This window comes from Erinaceus europaeus, chromosome 9 (genome assembly GCF_950295315.1).
Source record: "Erinaceus europaeus chromosome 9, mEriEur2.1, whole genome shotgun sequence".
Classification (NCBI taxonomy): domain Eukaryota; kingdom Metazoa; phylum Chordata; class Mammalia; order Eulipotyphla; family Erinaceidae; genus Erinaceus; species Erinaceus europaeus.
This window is the reverse complement of record NC_080170.1, coordinates 125393221-125410516: the sequence shown is the minus strand read 5'-3', so window position 1 is coordinate 125410516 and position 17296 is coordinate 125393221. Positions and strand designations below refer to the sequence as shown.

The 17296-nt window shown below is 56.3% G+C and overlaps 1 protein-coding gene across 5 annotated transcripts in view; it reads right to left on the bottom strand.

The window, feature by feature from the left end:
- Nucleotides 1–14960: 14960 nt before the first annotated feature.
- PRDM15 (PR/SET domain 15) overlaps nt 14961–17296 on the bottom strand; it is a 54749-nt gene continuing 52413 nt past the window's right edge. For all 5 annotated transcript variants that reach the window (XM_060198737.1, XM_060198735.1, XM_060198738.1 and 2 more), the window contains exon 24: nt 14961–17100. In XM_060198737.1, the coding sequence (XP_060054720.1) occupies nt 16654–17100 (447 nt within the window). In that variant the 3' untranslated portion in view covers nt 14961–16653. The remainder of the gene's footprint in view (nt 17101–17296) is intronic.

Here is a 17296-nt window from a genome sequence, read left to right as displayed (position 1 = left end):
GTGACGCCCCGCCCACTGGCCAGGCGCAGTCCCGCCCCCGCCCCGCCCACTGGCCTGGTGACGCCCCGCCCACCGGCCAGGTGCCGCCCCGCCCACCGGCCAGGTGCCGCCCCGCCCACCGGCCAGGTGCCGCCCCGCCCCCACCCCGTGGTTCTGCAGACAGACGGGCCCCGGGTTCAAACCTCAGCACTGCCCGCCGAGCTCTCTGTCTCCTCATCTCTCTCTGCCATTAGAGCTGAACAAAGAAAGCCCGGATACTTTTTTCAAGGACAAATAAACGTGGGCTGGCGAGATAGCCCACCTGGGCAGTGCGCCGCTTTGCCCCGCTGCACCGGGGGAGGCTCAGGTTCTGTGGTCTCGTTCACTTTCTGCCTCTCTGTCGCTTTCTAAACAGAAATACGTCAATCAATAATAAACAGGCTGTGGGGACGGCACAGGGGTTCTGCACAAAGACCCTCCCGCCTGAGACTCCAAAGTCCCGAGTTCAGTCCCCAGCGCCAGCGCCAGCGCCAGCCAGAGCTGAGCAGGGCTGCGGTCTCTCTCTCTCTCTTTCTCAGTTAAAATAATGAAATACAATATTAAAGGAGAACAGTACTCCGGCTGGGGAGAAAGCGTAACAGTTCTACAGAAAAAGGCTCTCCTGCCTGAGGCTCCAAAGCCCCAGGTTCAATCCCCAGCACCACTACCAGCCGGAGCTGAGCAGGGCTCTGTTCCTTCTCTCTCCCTCTCTCTCTCTAAAAATAAATAAGGGGGCGGGCGGTAGCGCATCTGGTTAAGCACTCACATTACAGTGCTCAAGGGTCCGGGTTCAAGCCCCAGTCCCCACCTGCAGGGGGGAAGCTTCATGAGTGGCAAAGCAGGGCTGCAGGTGTCTCTCTGTCTCTCTCCCTCTCTATCTCCCCCTTCCCTTTCAGTTTCTCTCTCTGCCTCTATCCAGTAGTAAAATAAATAAATAAGTAAAGTTTAAAAGTAAATAAATAGAATACTAAAAGAAAAGTATGCTGGGGGACCGCACAGGGCTTCTGCAGAGACTCTCCTGCCTGAGACTCTGAGGGCCCAGGTTCAATCCCCAGCACCACCAGGGCTGAGCAGAGCTCTGGCACAAAGTATAATGAGACTGACAAATAAATAAAAATGGTGGTGACACATACAAACAGCAAAATCCCACCCCCCCCAGGCCCTGGACCCACTTCCCTACCAGCAGTGACCTGGGTGTGAACCTGAGCTAACTGCTCTTGTGCCCTGCTCCCCTCTCTCTGTCTCTCTCCCTACCTGAAAAACCCAGCCGTGACCAAAAATAAGCAAAGAGTTATGTAAAGCGATATTAAATCTGCAAGAATGGTTTTAAAAATAGCTTTATTACTGGATAGAGACAGAAGTGGAGAGGGCAGGAGGAGAGAGAGACAGAGAGACACCTGTAGCCCTGCTTCACCAGTCATGAAGCTTCCCCCCTGCAGGTGGGGACCGGGGGCTCGAACCCAGGTCCTTGCATTTGGTGACATGGGCACTTAACCGGCTGCCAACTCCCGGAACCTGGGAACCAGCATTTCTTCACTCAGCAAAACTCCCTGGATTCCTCTGTTGACACTCAAGTTTCCTCTTTTCTCATTTTGTTGGAGAGAGAGAGAGAAAGAGAGGGGAGGAGAGGGAGAAACCACAGTCCCTCTCCGCTACCTGCAGTATTGGGGTGCGAGGGTGGAGTCCCGGGCCTCCCCCGGCCAGGCCTGTGCTCCACCAGTGAGCGAGGGAAGGTGTGGGGCTGCAGAGTCCCTCCCCCAAGCGACCGGCTCCTGGTCACTCACTGGCAGCCTGCACTCCAGCCCAGTGCCCAGTGGGGTCTGTGGTCAGGAGACGGGTGGAGGCTTCCAGGCCTGGAGGATGGGGAGGGTCACTCCAGCCGGGGAGCACGGGGAGGCGCCCCCAGGACCCCCCAGGCCGGGAGTGGCCTGACTGGCCCACGCCCCCGTGGCAGCAGCCCTGGACGGCTCGTCTCCCCGCAGACAGACACAGTCCCGCAGCTCCTGCCTCTGCTCCTGCACCTGAACTCGGGACGAGTCCCTGCCTGCCCCTCGCAAGCCTGGTAGCACCCCTCTCCCACGTCTCCTGCGGGCGGGCGGAAGCTGGCCTCCCGGAGGCTTTGTGGAGAAGCGGGCTCTGGGGCTGCCGTGTGCGGGCCCCGGGGTCATGCCCTAGCACCAGAGGAAGCTCTTTAACAGCTGAAAAGCAGAGAGATCAGGCGAACCTGGAGCCCGGAGTGCACGCAAGGCAGAAGAAAATAAGTGGGGTTTGGGGCGGCTCCGGCCACTGGTCAGTGTGCCGCTGGGGAAGCTGACCGACCGGTTGGAGACCGTGTCTGGCCCTGCTTCCCGGCCCGGCCCGCCCCGCCCCGGCGGGACAAGCAGTGACACACGCAGGTCTGATGGATCCCGTCACCGCCCGCCGTGCCTCACCCGGCAAATATTTATGATTTATGCTCAAGGGCCGGCGATGGGGCCCGAGGACCAGAGTCCACAGGGAGAGTGACGGCCACTCCCCACGGGAGGGATGGGCAGAGAGGATGTCCTGCACCAGACACACAACCCCCACACACACCCTGGCACCAAAAAACAGCTCACAAAATAAGACAAATGTGATTCCAGGTGACTCCTTTGCCCCTAGAGATCAGTGAGCTGAGGACGTGTGTGTGTGTGTGTGTGTGTGTGTGTGTGTGTGTGTGTGTGTGTGTGTATGTGTGTGTGTGTGTAAGGGGGGTCTTCAAGGCCCCTCCACCAGTGGGTCCTGCGGCAAAAAAAGGGGCACCCAGTGCCCACATCCCCTCCTCCCAACGTCCCTCCCCAGACAGCGCGTCAGTGCCCAGAGGTTTGGCCGCCCCTCTCAGCCCAACACCTGGACCCGCAGCCAGTCACGTAGACGTCCGGGCAGGGCTGCTGGCCGCTCAGGGCCGTGCAGGCACAGCTCTCCGCAGAGATGCTATCTGTCTCTCTCTCTCTCTCTCTCTCTCCTTCTCTCCCTCTCTCCCTCTCTCTCTCCCAGCTCCACAGGGACCCGGCCACCAGGCCTGGTGACTCACTCCTGCCCAGGGTGCTGCGTCCACTGGGCCCCTCCGCTGCACAGATAGCTGGCTGCCCCCCGGCCCTGGACCCCCCACCCTTGCTGAGCCCCGAGCTGCAGCCAAGTCCAGCTTCTTGGGGGGCAGCTCCCGGTCAAGCCTGCTCCTCAGGCACCAGCTTTTGGTTCTGACATTTTATTTTAATGAGTAGGACAGAGAGAGACGACAGAGACAGAGACAGACAGACAGACAGACAGAGACAGAGAGAAAGGGAGAGGGAAAGGGAGGCCAAGACTAGAGCCCTGCGCAGTTCTGACTGATGGTGGTGCTGGGGCTTGAACCTGGGATTCTGCAGAGTCTCAGGCAGGAGTCTCTTTGCACAACCATTGTGCTATCTCCCAGCCTTTATTTCTCTCTCTCTCTCTCTTATTAATATTTTAATATTAATAGATCTTAATAAAAGATACTGCAAGAGACAGCCCAGAGCCCTGGCTGATGGTGGTGTGGGGGATGGAACCTGGGGCCTCACGGCCTCAGGCAGGAGAGTCTCCTTCTTTGTGACATACTAGTTATTGACTTAATGAGAGAGGTAGGTGATGGATGGGCAAATGGACAGATAGACAGACAGACAGACAGAAGAGACAGAGACACCAGAGCCCAGCCGAACCCTGGCTGATGGTGGTGCTGGACACTGACCCTGGGGGTCACTCAGTCACTCGGGGTGGGGGCTCGGGGGCCGTCTGTCTGGTGTGTCCAACTTCTTGGGGCTGCGCCAGCTGTCCGGTCACACCCTAAAACCGGGTACTTGGCTTGGGGCTAAGTTTTCTTGGGGGTATTTTCAGAACACCCCAAGACCCCTCCGAGCCCCCACCCCTCACAGCCCCTCACCTTTCCCAGGGTCCGAGGCCCAGCACCTGCCTTATCAGTGACGACTGGGGGAGGCACCTCAGCGGTGGGTCTTTGTCCTTCCGGAAGGGCTCTCGGTCCCGGGGCCTTTATCCTGGGGAGCGAGCGTTCCCACCTCTCCAGTGTCCTTGTCCCCAGCCAGGAGCACCCACCGCGCCCTCAGGGCTCCCCTCACAGGTGACCAGCCAGCAGCAGCAGGGGGTGGGCCATCCAGTGGGACCAAGAGTGGACATTCGGGCTGGACTCCACCTGCCGTGCCCCCTGGGGGGTTCTGCCAAGCCAGTCAGTGCAGGTGGGCTTGTGTGTTTTTAAAAATATTTAGTGGGGGGTCGGGCGGTAGCAGCAGGTTAAGCGCACGTGGCACAAAGCGCAAGGACCGGCATCAGGATCCCGGTTCGAGCCCCCGGCTCCCCACCTGCAGGGGAGTCGCTTCACAGGCGGTGAAGCAGGTCTGCGGGTGTCTGTCTTTCTCTCCCCCTCTCTGTCTTCCCCTCCTCTCTCCATTTCTCTCTGTCCTGTCCAACAACGACGACATCAATAACAACAGCAATAATAATAACTACAACAATAAAACAATTAGGGCAACAAAAGGGAATGGATACATAAATAAGAATATAAAAAATATTTATTTAGCATTTGTTAGACAGAGGGAGAGGGGCTGGGCGGTGGCGCACCTGGTTGAGCTCACACTCCCAGGCACAAGGACCCGGGTTCAAGCCCTCAGCTCATCCACCTGCAGGGGGGAAGCTTCACGAGCGGTGAAGCAGGGCTGCAGGTGTCTCTCTGTCTCTCTATCTCTCCCTCCCTCCCCTCTCAGTTTCTCTCTGTCCTATCTAAATAAAATATAAAATAGATAAGAATCAAGAGAGGAGTGGGAGACAGAGAGGAAGAAAGAGAGACACCCGCAGCCCCTGCTTTCCCTGCAGGTGGGAGTGGGAGCTCGAACCCAGGTCCTCGCCACACGGCCACATGTGTGCTTCCCGGGGTGCGCCGCCACCCGGCCTGGGCTTGTTCCTGTCAGACACGTTCTTGGGGGTCGTGGCTCACAGGACACTTGCCATCACACGAGCCCAGCGTCTCTTCCCACCTGGGGACAGGTGTCTGCACAGCCCCCCACCAGCTGACGTCTTCCTCCGCCATCGTCCCCATCGGCCCCTGCTCCCCCCAGAGTCCTTTGCTGTGGTGAAGAAGCCGGGCCCAGCCTGGGCGGACATCACCCCTGCTTCCCCTGTGTGAGTGAGGTCCCCGTTGGTCCTCCTCACCTGGCTTCTCTCACTCCTTCCTTCACCATATTGTTATTATCTTTATTTATTGCATAGAGACAGCCAGAAATCTAGAGGGGAGGAGAGGAGATAGAGAGGGAGAGAGACAGAGAGACATCTGCAGCCCTGCTCCACCACTCGCCAAACTTGCCCCTGCAGGTGGGGACTGGGGACTGGAACCTGGGTCCTCGTGCACTGTAATGTGTGCGCTCAGCCAGGAGCGCCATTTCCCGCCCTCCCTTTTAAAAATATTTTTATTCATGATTCCTTACAGCTGAGCAGCATTCCCCAGAGTGAGGAGACATGCCCCAGGGCTCCATCATTCGCCTGCCACCGGACTTCCCGGCCACACGGAGGTCACTGTAGGCACAGCCCAGCTGCTCACACAGCCCCTCTGAGCTCTCTGATGTGAGCTTTTTTTTGTTAAATATTTTATTTATTTATTCACGAGAAAGATAAGATAAGAGGAGAGAGAGAGAGAACACACCAGCCATCATTCTGGTCCATGTGCTGCTGGGGATTGAACTCTGGACCTCAGGCTTGACAGTCTGGTTCTCTATCCACGGCGCCACCTCCCGGGCCACTTTTTTTTCTTTTTCTTCTTTTTTTTTTTTTTGTTAGATCCCCCAGGAGAGGAATTGCTGGGTCGTAGGGCAGGTTAATTTATTTTATTTATTTATTTATTTATTTATTCCCTTTTGTTGCCCTTGATGTTTTATTGTTGTAGTTATTATTGATGTTGTTGTTGTTGAATAGGACAGAGAGAAATGGAGAGAGGAGGGGAAGACAGAGAGGGGGAGAGAAAGACAGACACCTGCAGACCTGCTTCACCGCCTGGGAAGCGACTCCCCTGCAGGTGGGGAGCCGGGGGCTCGAACCGGGATCCTTACGCCGGTCCTTACACTTTGCGCCTAACATGTTGTGCTACTGCCCGACTCCCTGCTTGGAGCATTTTAAGAAATATTTTGGGAGAATACAGGTCCATGAAAGATGATGAATGACATAATGGGGGTTGTATTGTTAAATGGGAATCTGGGGAATGTTATGCATGTACAAACTATTGTATTTACTGTTGAATGTAATACATTAATTCCCCAATAAAGAAAAAAATTAAAAAAGAAATATTTTATAATTAATGAAATTCAGACAGAAAGATAGAATGATAGGGAGCCCAGAGCCCTGGCTGATGGGCGGTGCTGGGGATGGAACCTGGGGCCTCAGAGCCTCAGGAAGGAGAGCCTTTTGCTGAACCGCTGTGCCGCCTCCCCAGCCTGACTCCGAGTAATTTTTCAAATACTGAGTATTTTCTTTGGTGAAGATTCTTTCCTGATTCAGCAATTTAAAAAAAAAAGGTATTATGTCCTTTGGGACAAAGTGGATGGAACTGGGGATATAAAGCCAGTCGGGAGGTGAAGGACCACTCCTGTGCGGAGTCCAGAGAACCGAGTGCACAAACATGGAGAAAGAAAGAGTCAGCCTACAGCTCAGACTGGGGGAGCTGGCGTGGCCATCTACGGGGTGTGGTGGGGCAGTGACCTTTAGGGACGGGGTGGTGAGAATAAAAGGAGACTCGCGTGGCCTGCCTCACAGTGTTCCTCAGTCGTGTGCTTGGAGCAAGCCCTGGCGACAACCTTGGTGGCAATACAAATAAAGAAATCAAACAACAGGCCCGGGCAGTGGCACATCTGGTTGAGCGCACATGTCACAGGGCACAAGGACCCAGGTTCGAGCCCCTGGTCCCCACCTGCAGGGGAAAAGCTTCACGAGTGATGAAGCAGGGCTGCAGGTGTCTCTCTGTCTCTCTCCCTCTCTACCTTTCCCTTCCTCCCCGATTTCTGGCTGTCTCTATCCAATAAATAAAGATAATAAACATTTTTTAAAGATTTGAAAAAAGGAAATGAACCAATAGGTAGATGAACAGTCAAATCTTCTACTTAGGAAACAGAAGTCCCAGGGTGGTCCCAAGATGGCCGTGGAAGGGGGGGGGGGTGCTTCCCTCTGGGAAAACATTTACCTTGGTGGGGGGGGGCTCGGGGACGGGAACCAGTGAATGGGCACTCAAGATGAGGCCATGGGGAGGCGGGCAGTAGCACAGCGGGTTAAGCGCAGGTGGCACAAAGCGCAAGGACCAGCGTAAGGATCCCGGTTCGAGCCCCCAGCTCCCCACCTGCAGGGGAGTCGCTTCACAGGCGGTGAAGCAGGTCTGCAGGTGTCTGTCTTTCTCTCCCCTTCTCTGTCTTCCCCTCCTCTCTTGGTTTCTCTCTGTCCTATCTAACAATGACGACATCAATAACAACAATAATAACTACAACAATAAAACAACAAGGGCTACCCAGAGCCATCTACAAATTTAATGCTATCCCCATCAAGATCCCAAGCACATTTTTTAGGAGAATAGAACAAATGCTACAAATGTTTATCTGGAACCAGAAAGGACCTAGAATTGCCAAACCAAGCTTGAGAAAAACGAACAGAACTGGAGGCATCACTCTCCCAGGTCTCATACTGTATTATAGGGCCACTGTCATCAAAACTGCTTGGCACTTATTGGTCGGCTTCTAAATTCTACTTCTAAGACCCTCTGTTTTGACCGTCACATTAGGTTCGCTTGTATTACTTACAACGTGGTCTGTTTACAGAATCACTGTGTTATCTGGGTCCCGCCCTGCCTGCAGGGTGTTGGTTTAATCCCCCTGGTAAGATGGAAGCTTGCTATGTTCTGTTCGCTCTTTTTTTTGCTCTGCCCCCTCTCCTAATCATTTCCTTTCCCTTGTCACTTCCGGTGAAGAGATGCATTAAAGGCGATGTATCTGATTAATAAACCAGATACTGCTTCCCAGCTCAGCCATGAGTCCCTGGTCGTCTCTCTACTGCCTGTGAAGCTAGCCCGGCCCGGCAAATGGTGCCTGAACAGGGACCGGCAGGCACTGGAACATGAACAGACACACTGACCAGTGGAACAGAATTGAGAGCCCAGAAGTGAGCCCCCGCACCTATGGACATCTAATCTTTGACGAAGGGGCCCAGACTATTTAATGGGGAAAGCAGAGTCTCTTCAGCAAATGGTGTTGGAAACAATGGGTTGAAACATGCAGAAGAATGAAACTGAACCACTGTATTTCACCAAATACAAAAGTAAATTCCAAGTGCATCAAGGACTTGGATGTTAGACCAGAAACTATCAGATACTTAGAGGAAAATATTGGCAGAACTCTTTTCTGCGTAAATTTTAAAGACATCTTCAATGAAACGAATCCAATTACAAAGAAGATTAAGACAAGCATAAACCTATGGGACTACATCAAATTAAAAAGCTTTTGCACAGCTAAAGAAACCACTACCCAAACCAAGAGACCCCTCACAGAATGGGAGAAGATCTTTACATGCCATACATCAGATAAGAGTTTAATAACCAACATATATAAAGAGCTTGCCAGACTCAACAACAAGACAACAAATAACACCATCCAAAAATGGGGGGAGGACTTGGACAGAATATTCACCACAGAAGAGATCCAAAAGGCTGAGAAACACATGAAAAAATGCTCCAAGTCTCTGATTGTCAGAGAAATGCAAATCAAGACAACAATGAGATACCACTTCACTCCTGTGAGAAGGTCACACATCAGAAAAGGTAACAGCAGCAAATGCTGGAGAGGGTGTGGGGTCAAAGGAACCCTCCTGCACTGCTGGTGGGAATGTCAGTGGGTCCAACCTCTGTGAAGAACAGTCTGGAGAACTCTCAGAAGGCTAGAAATGGACCTACCCTATGGTCCTGCAATTCCTCTCCTGGGGATATATCCTAAGGAACCCAACACACCCATCCAAAAAGATCTGTGTACACATATGTTCTTGGCAGCACAATTTGTAACAGCCAAAACCTGGAAGCAACCCAGGTGTCCAACAACAGATGAGTGGCTGAGCAAGTTGTGGTCTATATACACAATGGAATACTACTCAGCTGTAAAAATGGTGACTTCACCGTTTTCAGCCTATCTTGGATGGACCTTGACAAATTCATGTTGAATGAAATCAGTCAGAAACAGAAGGATGAATATGGGATGATCTCACTCTCAGGCAGAAGTTGAAAAACAAGATCAGAAGAGAAAACACAAGTAGAACCTGAACTGGAATTGGCGTATTGCACCAAAGTCAAAGACTCTGGGGTGGGGGTGAGTGGGGAGAATACAGGTCCATGAAGGATGACAGAGGACCTAGTGGGGGTTGTATTGTTATATGGGAAACTGGGGAATGTTGTGCATGTGCAAACTATTGTATTTACTGTCGAATGTAAAACATTAATTCTCCAATAAAGAAATTAAAAAAATAAAACAACAAGGGCAACAAAAGGGAATAAATATATTTTTTAAAATAACATAAAATCTTTTTTAAAAGGAACCTGTCTGTATCCTCGCCCCATTTTCCAGGGGGTTGTCTGGCAGCTGTGGGGCTGTGCGGCCTCTTCACCCCTCCTTGGTTCTGGCCCCTTGGTGCTGGGCGTGCGGACCTCTGGCCCCCAGTCCTGCAGGGCGGCTGTCTGTCTGTCTGGCTCTGGTGTTTGCGGCCTTCTCACCGGTCTGTCTGCACAGCTGTGTCTCCTCGCAGCTGGACCTGAGCGCCTGGAGAGCCCGGGGCCAACATGGAGGGGCGTGCTGTCTGTGCTTCCTTCCGCTCTGTTTCCACTCGGACATTGGCATTTCGGACCCATTTTGGAGATGACTCTTCTGTCATGTAAACACAGACGTCCGTGGGCCTCCTCTGATAAGAGCTTTTGTTTGTTTTCGTTGGATAAATCCCGGGGAGGGCTGGCCGGGTCAGAGAGCAGGCCCACATCTGACAACCTGCCCAGTGTCCGGACTGCTGACTTTCCTTTCTTCTTTAAAAAAATGTTTTTATTATCTTTATTTATTTATTGGATAGACACAGCCAGGAATCAAGAGGGAAGGGGAAGACAGACAGGAAGAGATAAAGGGCCAGGTGGTGGCACACCTGGTTAACCTGGTTGCCATGCACAAGGACCTGGGTTCAAGTCCCTGGTCCCCACCTGCAGGGGGAAAGCTTTGTGAGTGGTGAGTGAAGCAGGGCTGCAGGTGTCTCTCTGTCTCTCTCCCTCTCTGTCTCTCCCTCCGTTCTCAGTTTATCTCTGTTTCTATCCAATAATACATCAAACCGTCAAAGGGGGGAGAGAGCTAGAGAGAGAGAGAGAGAGAGAGACACCTGCGGCCCTGCCTCGCCACTCAGGAGCCTCCTCCTAGAGGTGGGGCCTGGGGGCTCAAACCTGGGTCCTTGTGTGCGGCACATGTGCTCCCAGCCAGGTGCGCCACCCGCTTCTTTAGACGGAACAACGGGACAGCAACGCAGACGTTTCTCTGGAATCGGGAGAATGCCCGGAGTCTCCAGACCCATCCTATGGAAAAAGGGGCAGGACAGAGGCTTCAGGCTCTGTGTCTTCCTGTTACACTCAATTTATGTCTCTAGCCAAGAAGTAAAGACAATTTTTTAAATGCATATTATTATTATTTTTTAAAAAGTAGAAGAAATTCAGGGGTCTTGGGATGTCTTTCCCCAGCGTTACGTCTGCTTGTGTTGAGAGAGCACACCTGAGAGAGAGGATGGTTACTGGCTGCAGCCCCGGGGCTCACGCAGGAAGGAGCCCACCACCCAAAAGAATGATTTCTCATTCTTTTTATTTCAGACAGAGGAGAGAGAAGGGGAGGGGAGAGGAGAGGAGAGGGAGAGAAAGAGGAGAGGAGAGAGAGGAAGAGAAAGGGAGAGAGGGAGAGGAGAGAGAGAGAGGAGAGAGGGAGAGGAGAGAGAGAGAGAGAGGGAGAGGAGAGAGAGAGAGGGAGAGAGAGGGAGAGAGAGGGAGAGGAGAGAGAGGGAGAGAGAGGGAGAAGAAAGGGAGAGGGGGGGAGAGAGAGGGAGAAAGGGGGGGAGAGAGAGAGATTCCTTCTCCCCCACTAGGGACAGACAGACACAGGCCGGGGGTGTGGGTCCACCTGCCAACACCCATGTCCAGCGGAGAAGCAGTGACAGAAGCCACAACTCCCCCCTCTGCTCCCCAGAGGGATAGAGAAATGTCGGGGGAAAATGCCCAGAGGGCTCTGAGCCCCAACTCCATCAGGACCCGGAGAGTCTGTCACCAGGAATCCGTCTTCCTACCATCACTGGAAGGGAAGTGAATCTGAAAACACCAGAGGAAACCAGGCACTGTTTCTCTTATCTGAGAGAGAAGAGGACAGAAGGAAGGACACCCGGTGTAGGGTGACTTAGAAAGGAAGAGAAGGCAGGACCGGAGAGAAAGTGGGTGAAATATCTACACACAGAGAGAGAGACGTGGGGCCGGCCCACACCTGTGAGCCTGGGGGCCACGCAGTCTCCGTGGAGGGGTGGGGACGGGGTGGGATTAGACCTGCTGTCTCGTGAGTTTGTAAAACAAGGCTAAATCGCGTGAGAGGGAGAGGAGAGACGGGGAGAGAGAAGAGAGATGGGGAGAGAGAGAGAGAAGGGGAGAAAGAGGAGAGAGGGAGAGAGAGGAGAGGACAGAAGGGGAGAGAGGAGAGAGGAGAGGAGAGGGAGAGAGGAGAGAAGGGGAGAGAGAGAGGAGAGAGAAGAGAGGAGAGGGAGAGAGAGAGAAGGGGAGAGGAGACAGGGAGAGAGAGAAGGGGAGAAAGAGGAGAGAGGGAGAGAGAGGAGAGGACAGAAGGGGAGAGAGGAGAGAGGAGAGGAGAGGGAGAGAGAAGGGGAGAGAGAAGAGAGGAGAGATGGGGAGAGGAAAGGAGAGAGGAGACGGGAGAGAGGAGAGGGAGAGAGGAGAAGGGGAGAAAGGAAAGAGGAGGGAGGGGAGAGAGAGAGGGGAGAGAGAGAGGGGAGAGAGGGGAGAGAGAGAGAGAGAGAGAGAGGGAGAGGGAGAGGGAGAGAGAGAGGGAGAGGGAGAGGGAGAGGGAGAGGGAGAGGGAGAGGGAGAGGGAGAGGGAGAGAGAGGAAGGGACTTGAGGGCTTCCCCAGTGTCACCGTGCTCCCGTGCAGTGTCAGCGCTTAAGCCCGGGTGACACGCGTGCAGGCCGGTGTCTGTGCCTAGACGCCCTGACACACCAGACGCCCACGCAGACACCCCAAGGTCTGCGGGATGAAACAGGGGTGCCAGGCTCCCCCTGCCCCCCCTCAGGGTGCCCTGTGGCCGAGCCCGGGCACAGGAGGAGCCGCAGAGAGGGGTGGCCTCCCTCCCACACCCCAGGGGCCCCTTCCGCCCGCCCACGGGTCTCCGACAGGCTGGGGTCAGACTGCAGCCCGTGCCCGTCTGGGGAGGACGCCGCTGCCCTGTGGTCTGCCGCCACCTGCTGGCCGCCGTGGGCACCGCCACCTGGCCTGCAGCCCCGTCACTCAGTCCTCCGCTACTCTTGCCCGAACCTCGAGGCGGGGGCTTGGAAGGTGCCCGTCTGTTCCTTGCGGGCCCCAGTGCCGGGTGCCCGGCCCTCCGCTCTCCCTTCTCTGAGAAGGCGAAGACAAGCGCACGGGCCCAGAGCAGGCATCTGGGTGGCAGATGCCACAGGAGGCGTGAAGGGAAGCGATTCAAATCCCCTCGGAGGACGGCCGAGGGGCAGCGCAGGGGTTCTGCAATGAGACTTGGATGCTGGAGGCAGCAAGGGCCCAGGTTCAATCCCCAGCACCACCATCAGCCAGAGCGGAGCAGGACTCTGGGGAAAGATAAAATAGAATCAAACCCCGCCAGGGACAGACAGACACAGGCTGGGGGTGTGGATCCACCTGCGAACGCCCATGTCCAGCGGAGAAGCAATGACAGAAGCCAGAACTCCCACCTTCCGCTCCCCATAAAGAACCGGGGTGGCGGCAGGCAGTGGCGAACCTGGTTAAGCACTCATGTTACAGTGCACAAGGACCCGGGTTCAAGCCCCTGGTCCCCACCTGCAGGGGGGAAGCTTCATGAGTGGTGAAGCAGGGCTGCAGGTGTCTCTTATCTTCTTCCCTCTGCACTCCTGTCTCTATCCAACAATAAATAAAATTAAAGATAATAAAGGGGGGTCGGGCGGTAGCGCAGCGGGTTAAGCGCACGTGGCGCCAAGCGTGAGGACCGGCGTAAGGATCCCGGTTCGAGCCCCCGGCTCCCCACCTGCAGGGGAATCGCTTCCCAGGCGGTGAAGCAGGTCTGCAGGTGTCTTTCTCTCCCCCTTTCTGTCTTCCCCTCCTCTCTCCATTTCTCTCTGTCCTATCCAACAACGATGACATCAACAATAACACTAATAACCACAACAAGGGCAACAAAAGGGGCGAAATGGCCTCCAGGAGCGGTGGATTCATGGCGCAGGCACTGAGCCCAGCAATAACCCTGGAGGCAAAAAAAAAAAAAAGCTTATAATGGATCTTGGTCCAGACTCCCTGATGGGGAGAAATGTCAGGGGAAGGTGACCAGAGGGCTCTGGACTGCAACTCCATCAGGACCCGGAAAGAAGAGGGAAAAAGGAGGACACTGGGAAGTAGCCCCAGCTGTAGGCATGACTTAGATAGGAAGAGAAGTAGGCCTAGTGAAGATGAGCGAATATATAGAGACAGACAGCTCTAGAAATAAGTCCCCCACATGTGTGACCTGGGGAGAACCTCTGCAGGTTCCAGTGGAGGGAACGGGGACACAGGACTCTGGCGGCGGGACGTGGTGGGATTATACCCGCTATCTCGTAACTTTGTAAGTCAACATTAAGTCACCGATAATAATAATTTAAAAAACCAAATCTGCTTGAGCACACGTTACAACATAGAAGGACCCAGGTTCGAACCCCTGGTCCCCACCTGTATTGGGAAAGCTTCACGAGTGGTAAAGCAGGGTTGCAGGGGTCTGTCTCTCTCCCTCTCTATCATGCCCTTCCCTGTCAATTTCTGGCTGTGTCAATCCAATAAGTAAATAAAGAAAATAAGATAAAACTTTAAAAAAGAAATACACTTAAAAAATCTTTTACAAAAAAAAAAATCAAATCTCTGGGCCGGCAGTGGTACATTCAGTTGGGTGTACACATTATAGTGTGCAAGGAGAAAGCTTTCCAAGTGGTGAAGCAGGGCTGCAGGTGTCTCCGTCTCTCCCTTTCTACCTCTCCACCCTCTCAGTCTCTCTGTCCTGTTCAATAAGACGGGGGAAAATGGCCTCCAGGGGCAGTGGATTTGTAGTGCAGGCACTGAGCCCCCGCGATAACCCTGGAGGCAAAAAAAAAAAAAATCTATCAATCACACGCGAACGGCATGTCTCTGCACACACAAGTATGCACAAGTGTGGCTCCACGGGCATGTATCTTGTGCACACACGTGGCTCACGCGTGTGAGAGCCGAGAGCTTATCATTGGTGACTGTAAAGGAACCGGAGAGAGAGCACGGAGCTGGGGCCGGGTTCAAGCTCCAGCGCCCAGGGCGGACGCGACCTCTGCGTGGGCCGTCTCCCCGCCTCAGGGCTGGGGACCTCTCCACTGCCCAGGACCATCTGGGGACTCACCAGGTCACCCGAGGGCACTGGGGACTCACCAGGTCACCCGAGGGCACCGCTCTGTCCACAGGGAGATCCGTCATCACCTCCCCCGCCCCAGAGCCCTGCTGAGCTCTGGCTGTGGTGCTGGGGACTGAACCTGGGGCCTCAGGGCCTCAGGCAGCAGTCTGTTTGTAGGGTGGTGGGCGGGCGTCCCTCCTCGGTCCCCTCTAAAACCAGGGTTACTGCCGGAGCCGCACAAAGGAGTGAGAAGGCCCCCGAGACAGCACCTTTTATTGATAGTCACACAAGCCGACAGGACAGAGGGGGAGGGCAGGCTTGCTGCTCAAGGTGGTCGTCACCCCCAGGAGACCCCTCTTCCCCGGGGGGCCGTAGGTCCAAGGGCCAGATGGCTGGGCGGGAGTGTTCCCTAGTGGGTCCGGCAGCCCGGGAGCCGCTCTGCAGAGACCCAGATCACTGCCCCTTAATTCACAGGCAGCCGGGGTCAGGGGTCCCAGCCGCCCCCCAGGAAGCGTCTGGGGGTGCAGAGGACTTGCTGCCCGGCCCCCCTGCCCCCCCGCCTGCCCACCACCTGCCCCGGGCACCACAACAGCTGACTCTCCCTCCCTCCTCTCCCTCTGGTTGTTTGACGCAAATCCACAGCTTTCTGCTTTCCCGTCTTTTTCCTCTTTGAGACACCATGGAACTGTCCGGCCTGGGGAAGTGGGCGCTCCGTGGGGAGTGTGGCCGGCAGCTTCACACTCCGGACACAAACAGAACTTAAAAAAAGTCAAGCCGGCCTCTCAATGTTCCTTCACCCCGGGCCGGGAGGCAGGAGAGGAGCCCATGGTGCCAGGAGAAAGGAGGAAAGTGGCCCGGGACCCCTGCCCCTCTGCCCCCTCCCCCTCCCTAGCTCAGGCGCCCGGGGGCTCCCATAGCTGGACAGTTCCGGGACCCTGGGCGGTGAGTTTGTCTCCAAGGAAGGAGACAAAGTTCCAGAGGCTGCACCCCCATGGCCCAGGACCATTGGGTGAGCCGAGAAAAGCAGTGAATTATATACATAAATAAAGAAAAATAATCATAAATAAAAACCCGGATGGTACCCCTGTCAGGCGGCAGGTCAGGACGGCTCGGTCCCCGCTGGGGGTGGACTGAGTCTTGGGGGCAGGGGCCAGGTCTGCACCTGGGTCTGGGGGTCAGGAAGGCCCCCCGCCCAGGACTCATCTCTCCTGGGGGACGAGGGGCAGAGACACGGGGACAAGTAAGGCTGGCTGTGGGGGCTGAAGACCCACACATTCTGGGGATGGAGACGTGGCTTCCAGTGGACTGGAGGTGACATGTCACCTTCCCCTCGGCCCAGTGAACACAGGGGTCCCCGAGCATGGGGGGGGGGGGGCGCAGTCGGGGCGTCTGAGTCCTGAGAGTGGCTGGGGTGGGGGAGGCTGAGGGGACACACCGGGCGGCCCCCTCCAGTGCAGACTCCGGCAAGCGACTCAGCAGATGCCCCCCCACCCGGCCAGGGCCCTGACACCCGGGAGAGATGGGGGGCAGGGGGGGCTGACTGGGGGACCCCACAGCCCGGGGAGCTCGGAGGACGGGGGGAGGGTGCTTGGCGGAGTCGAGGTAGCTTCTGCACACTGACGCCAGCGGCCGGGTGACCGTGCCGTGTGTCGCCCCTGGTGACAGAGCACCCGGTGGGGGTGGCGGGCCACACAGCCCGGAGTGGGTGGGAGCGCTCAGGTGCCCGAGACACGGCCGTCCCTGCACACACCCCACCCCCGTCCGTCCGTCCGTCCATCTGTCAGTCCTTGGTGCTTCCGGGGGGTGGGGGCAGGTGCCCGGGGCCCCCGCGCGGCTCAGTCGGCAGAGGCTGCGGGGCCGGGGGGCCGGACGCTCAGCCCACTTGGGGGTTCGGTCCCCATCCGTGCGTCCCCGGCGTGGAGTGGGTGCCCCGTCCGTCCGTCTGTCGGTCAGTAGCTGTACATCTGCTGCTGCGGGGGCTCGGCCGGGGGCGTCTGGGCGGGGGCAGCGGGCGGCGGCGGGCCCTGGGGTGGGGGCGCGGGCAGGGCGTCCGAGGGGGGCACGGCCCTCCAGGCCAGGGGGTGCTGCTCGCCCAGCGGGGCGATGGAGTTGACGAGGGTGGTGAGGTTGATGAAGTGGGCCACCGACTGCGGGGCGGGCACCTCAGGCTGGGGGTGCAGCACGGCCGAGCCGCTGACCGTGTCGAAGGTGACGGTGAGGATGGAGTTGTCCAGCTGCAGCTGGCGCTCGGGGGCGGCCAGGGGGCCCACGGCCACGGGCTGCAGGCTGGTGAACTGCGAGCCGGCCGCCGACGTGATGGGCGTCACCGTGATGTTGGTCAGGCCCACGGAGCTGGACGGCGGCCCCGCGCCGGGCTCGCCCAGGGTCACCACCACCTGGCGGCGGGGGCAGTGAGCCGGAGACCCCCACCGCCCGAGAGCCCATCCTCCGCAGAGACCCCTGGAGACACCTCCCACTGCCCTCACGGGCCCCCGGAAAGATGTCCACAGCCTGAAAGACCCCCATAGACACCCCACTGCTTGAGACCCCTTCCCTCAGAGACCCTCCCCTGCCCTCAGAGACCCCCCTCAC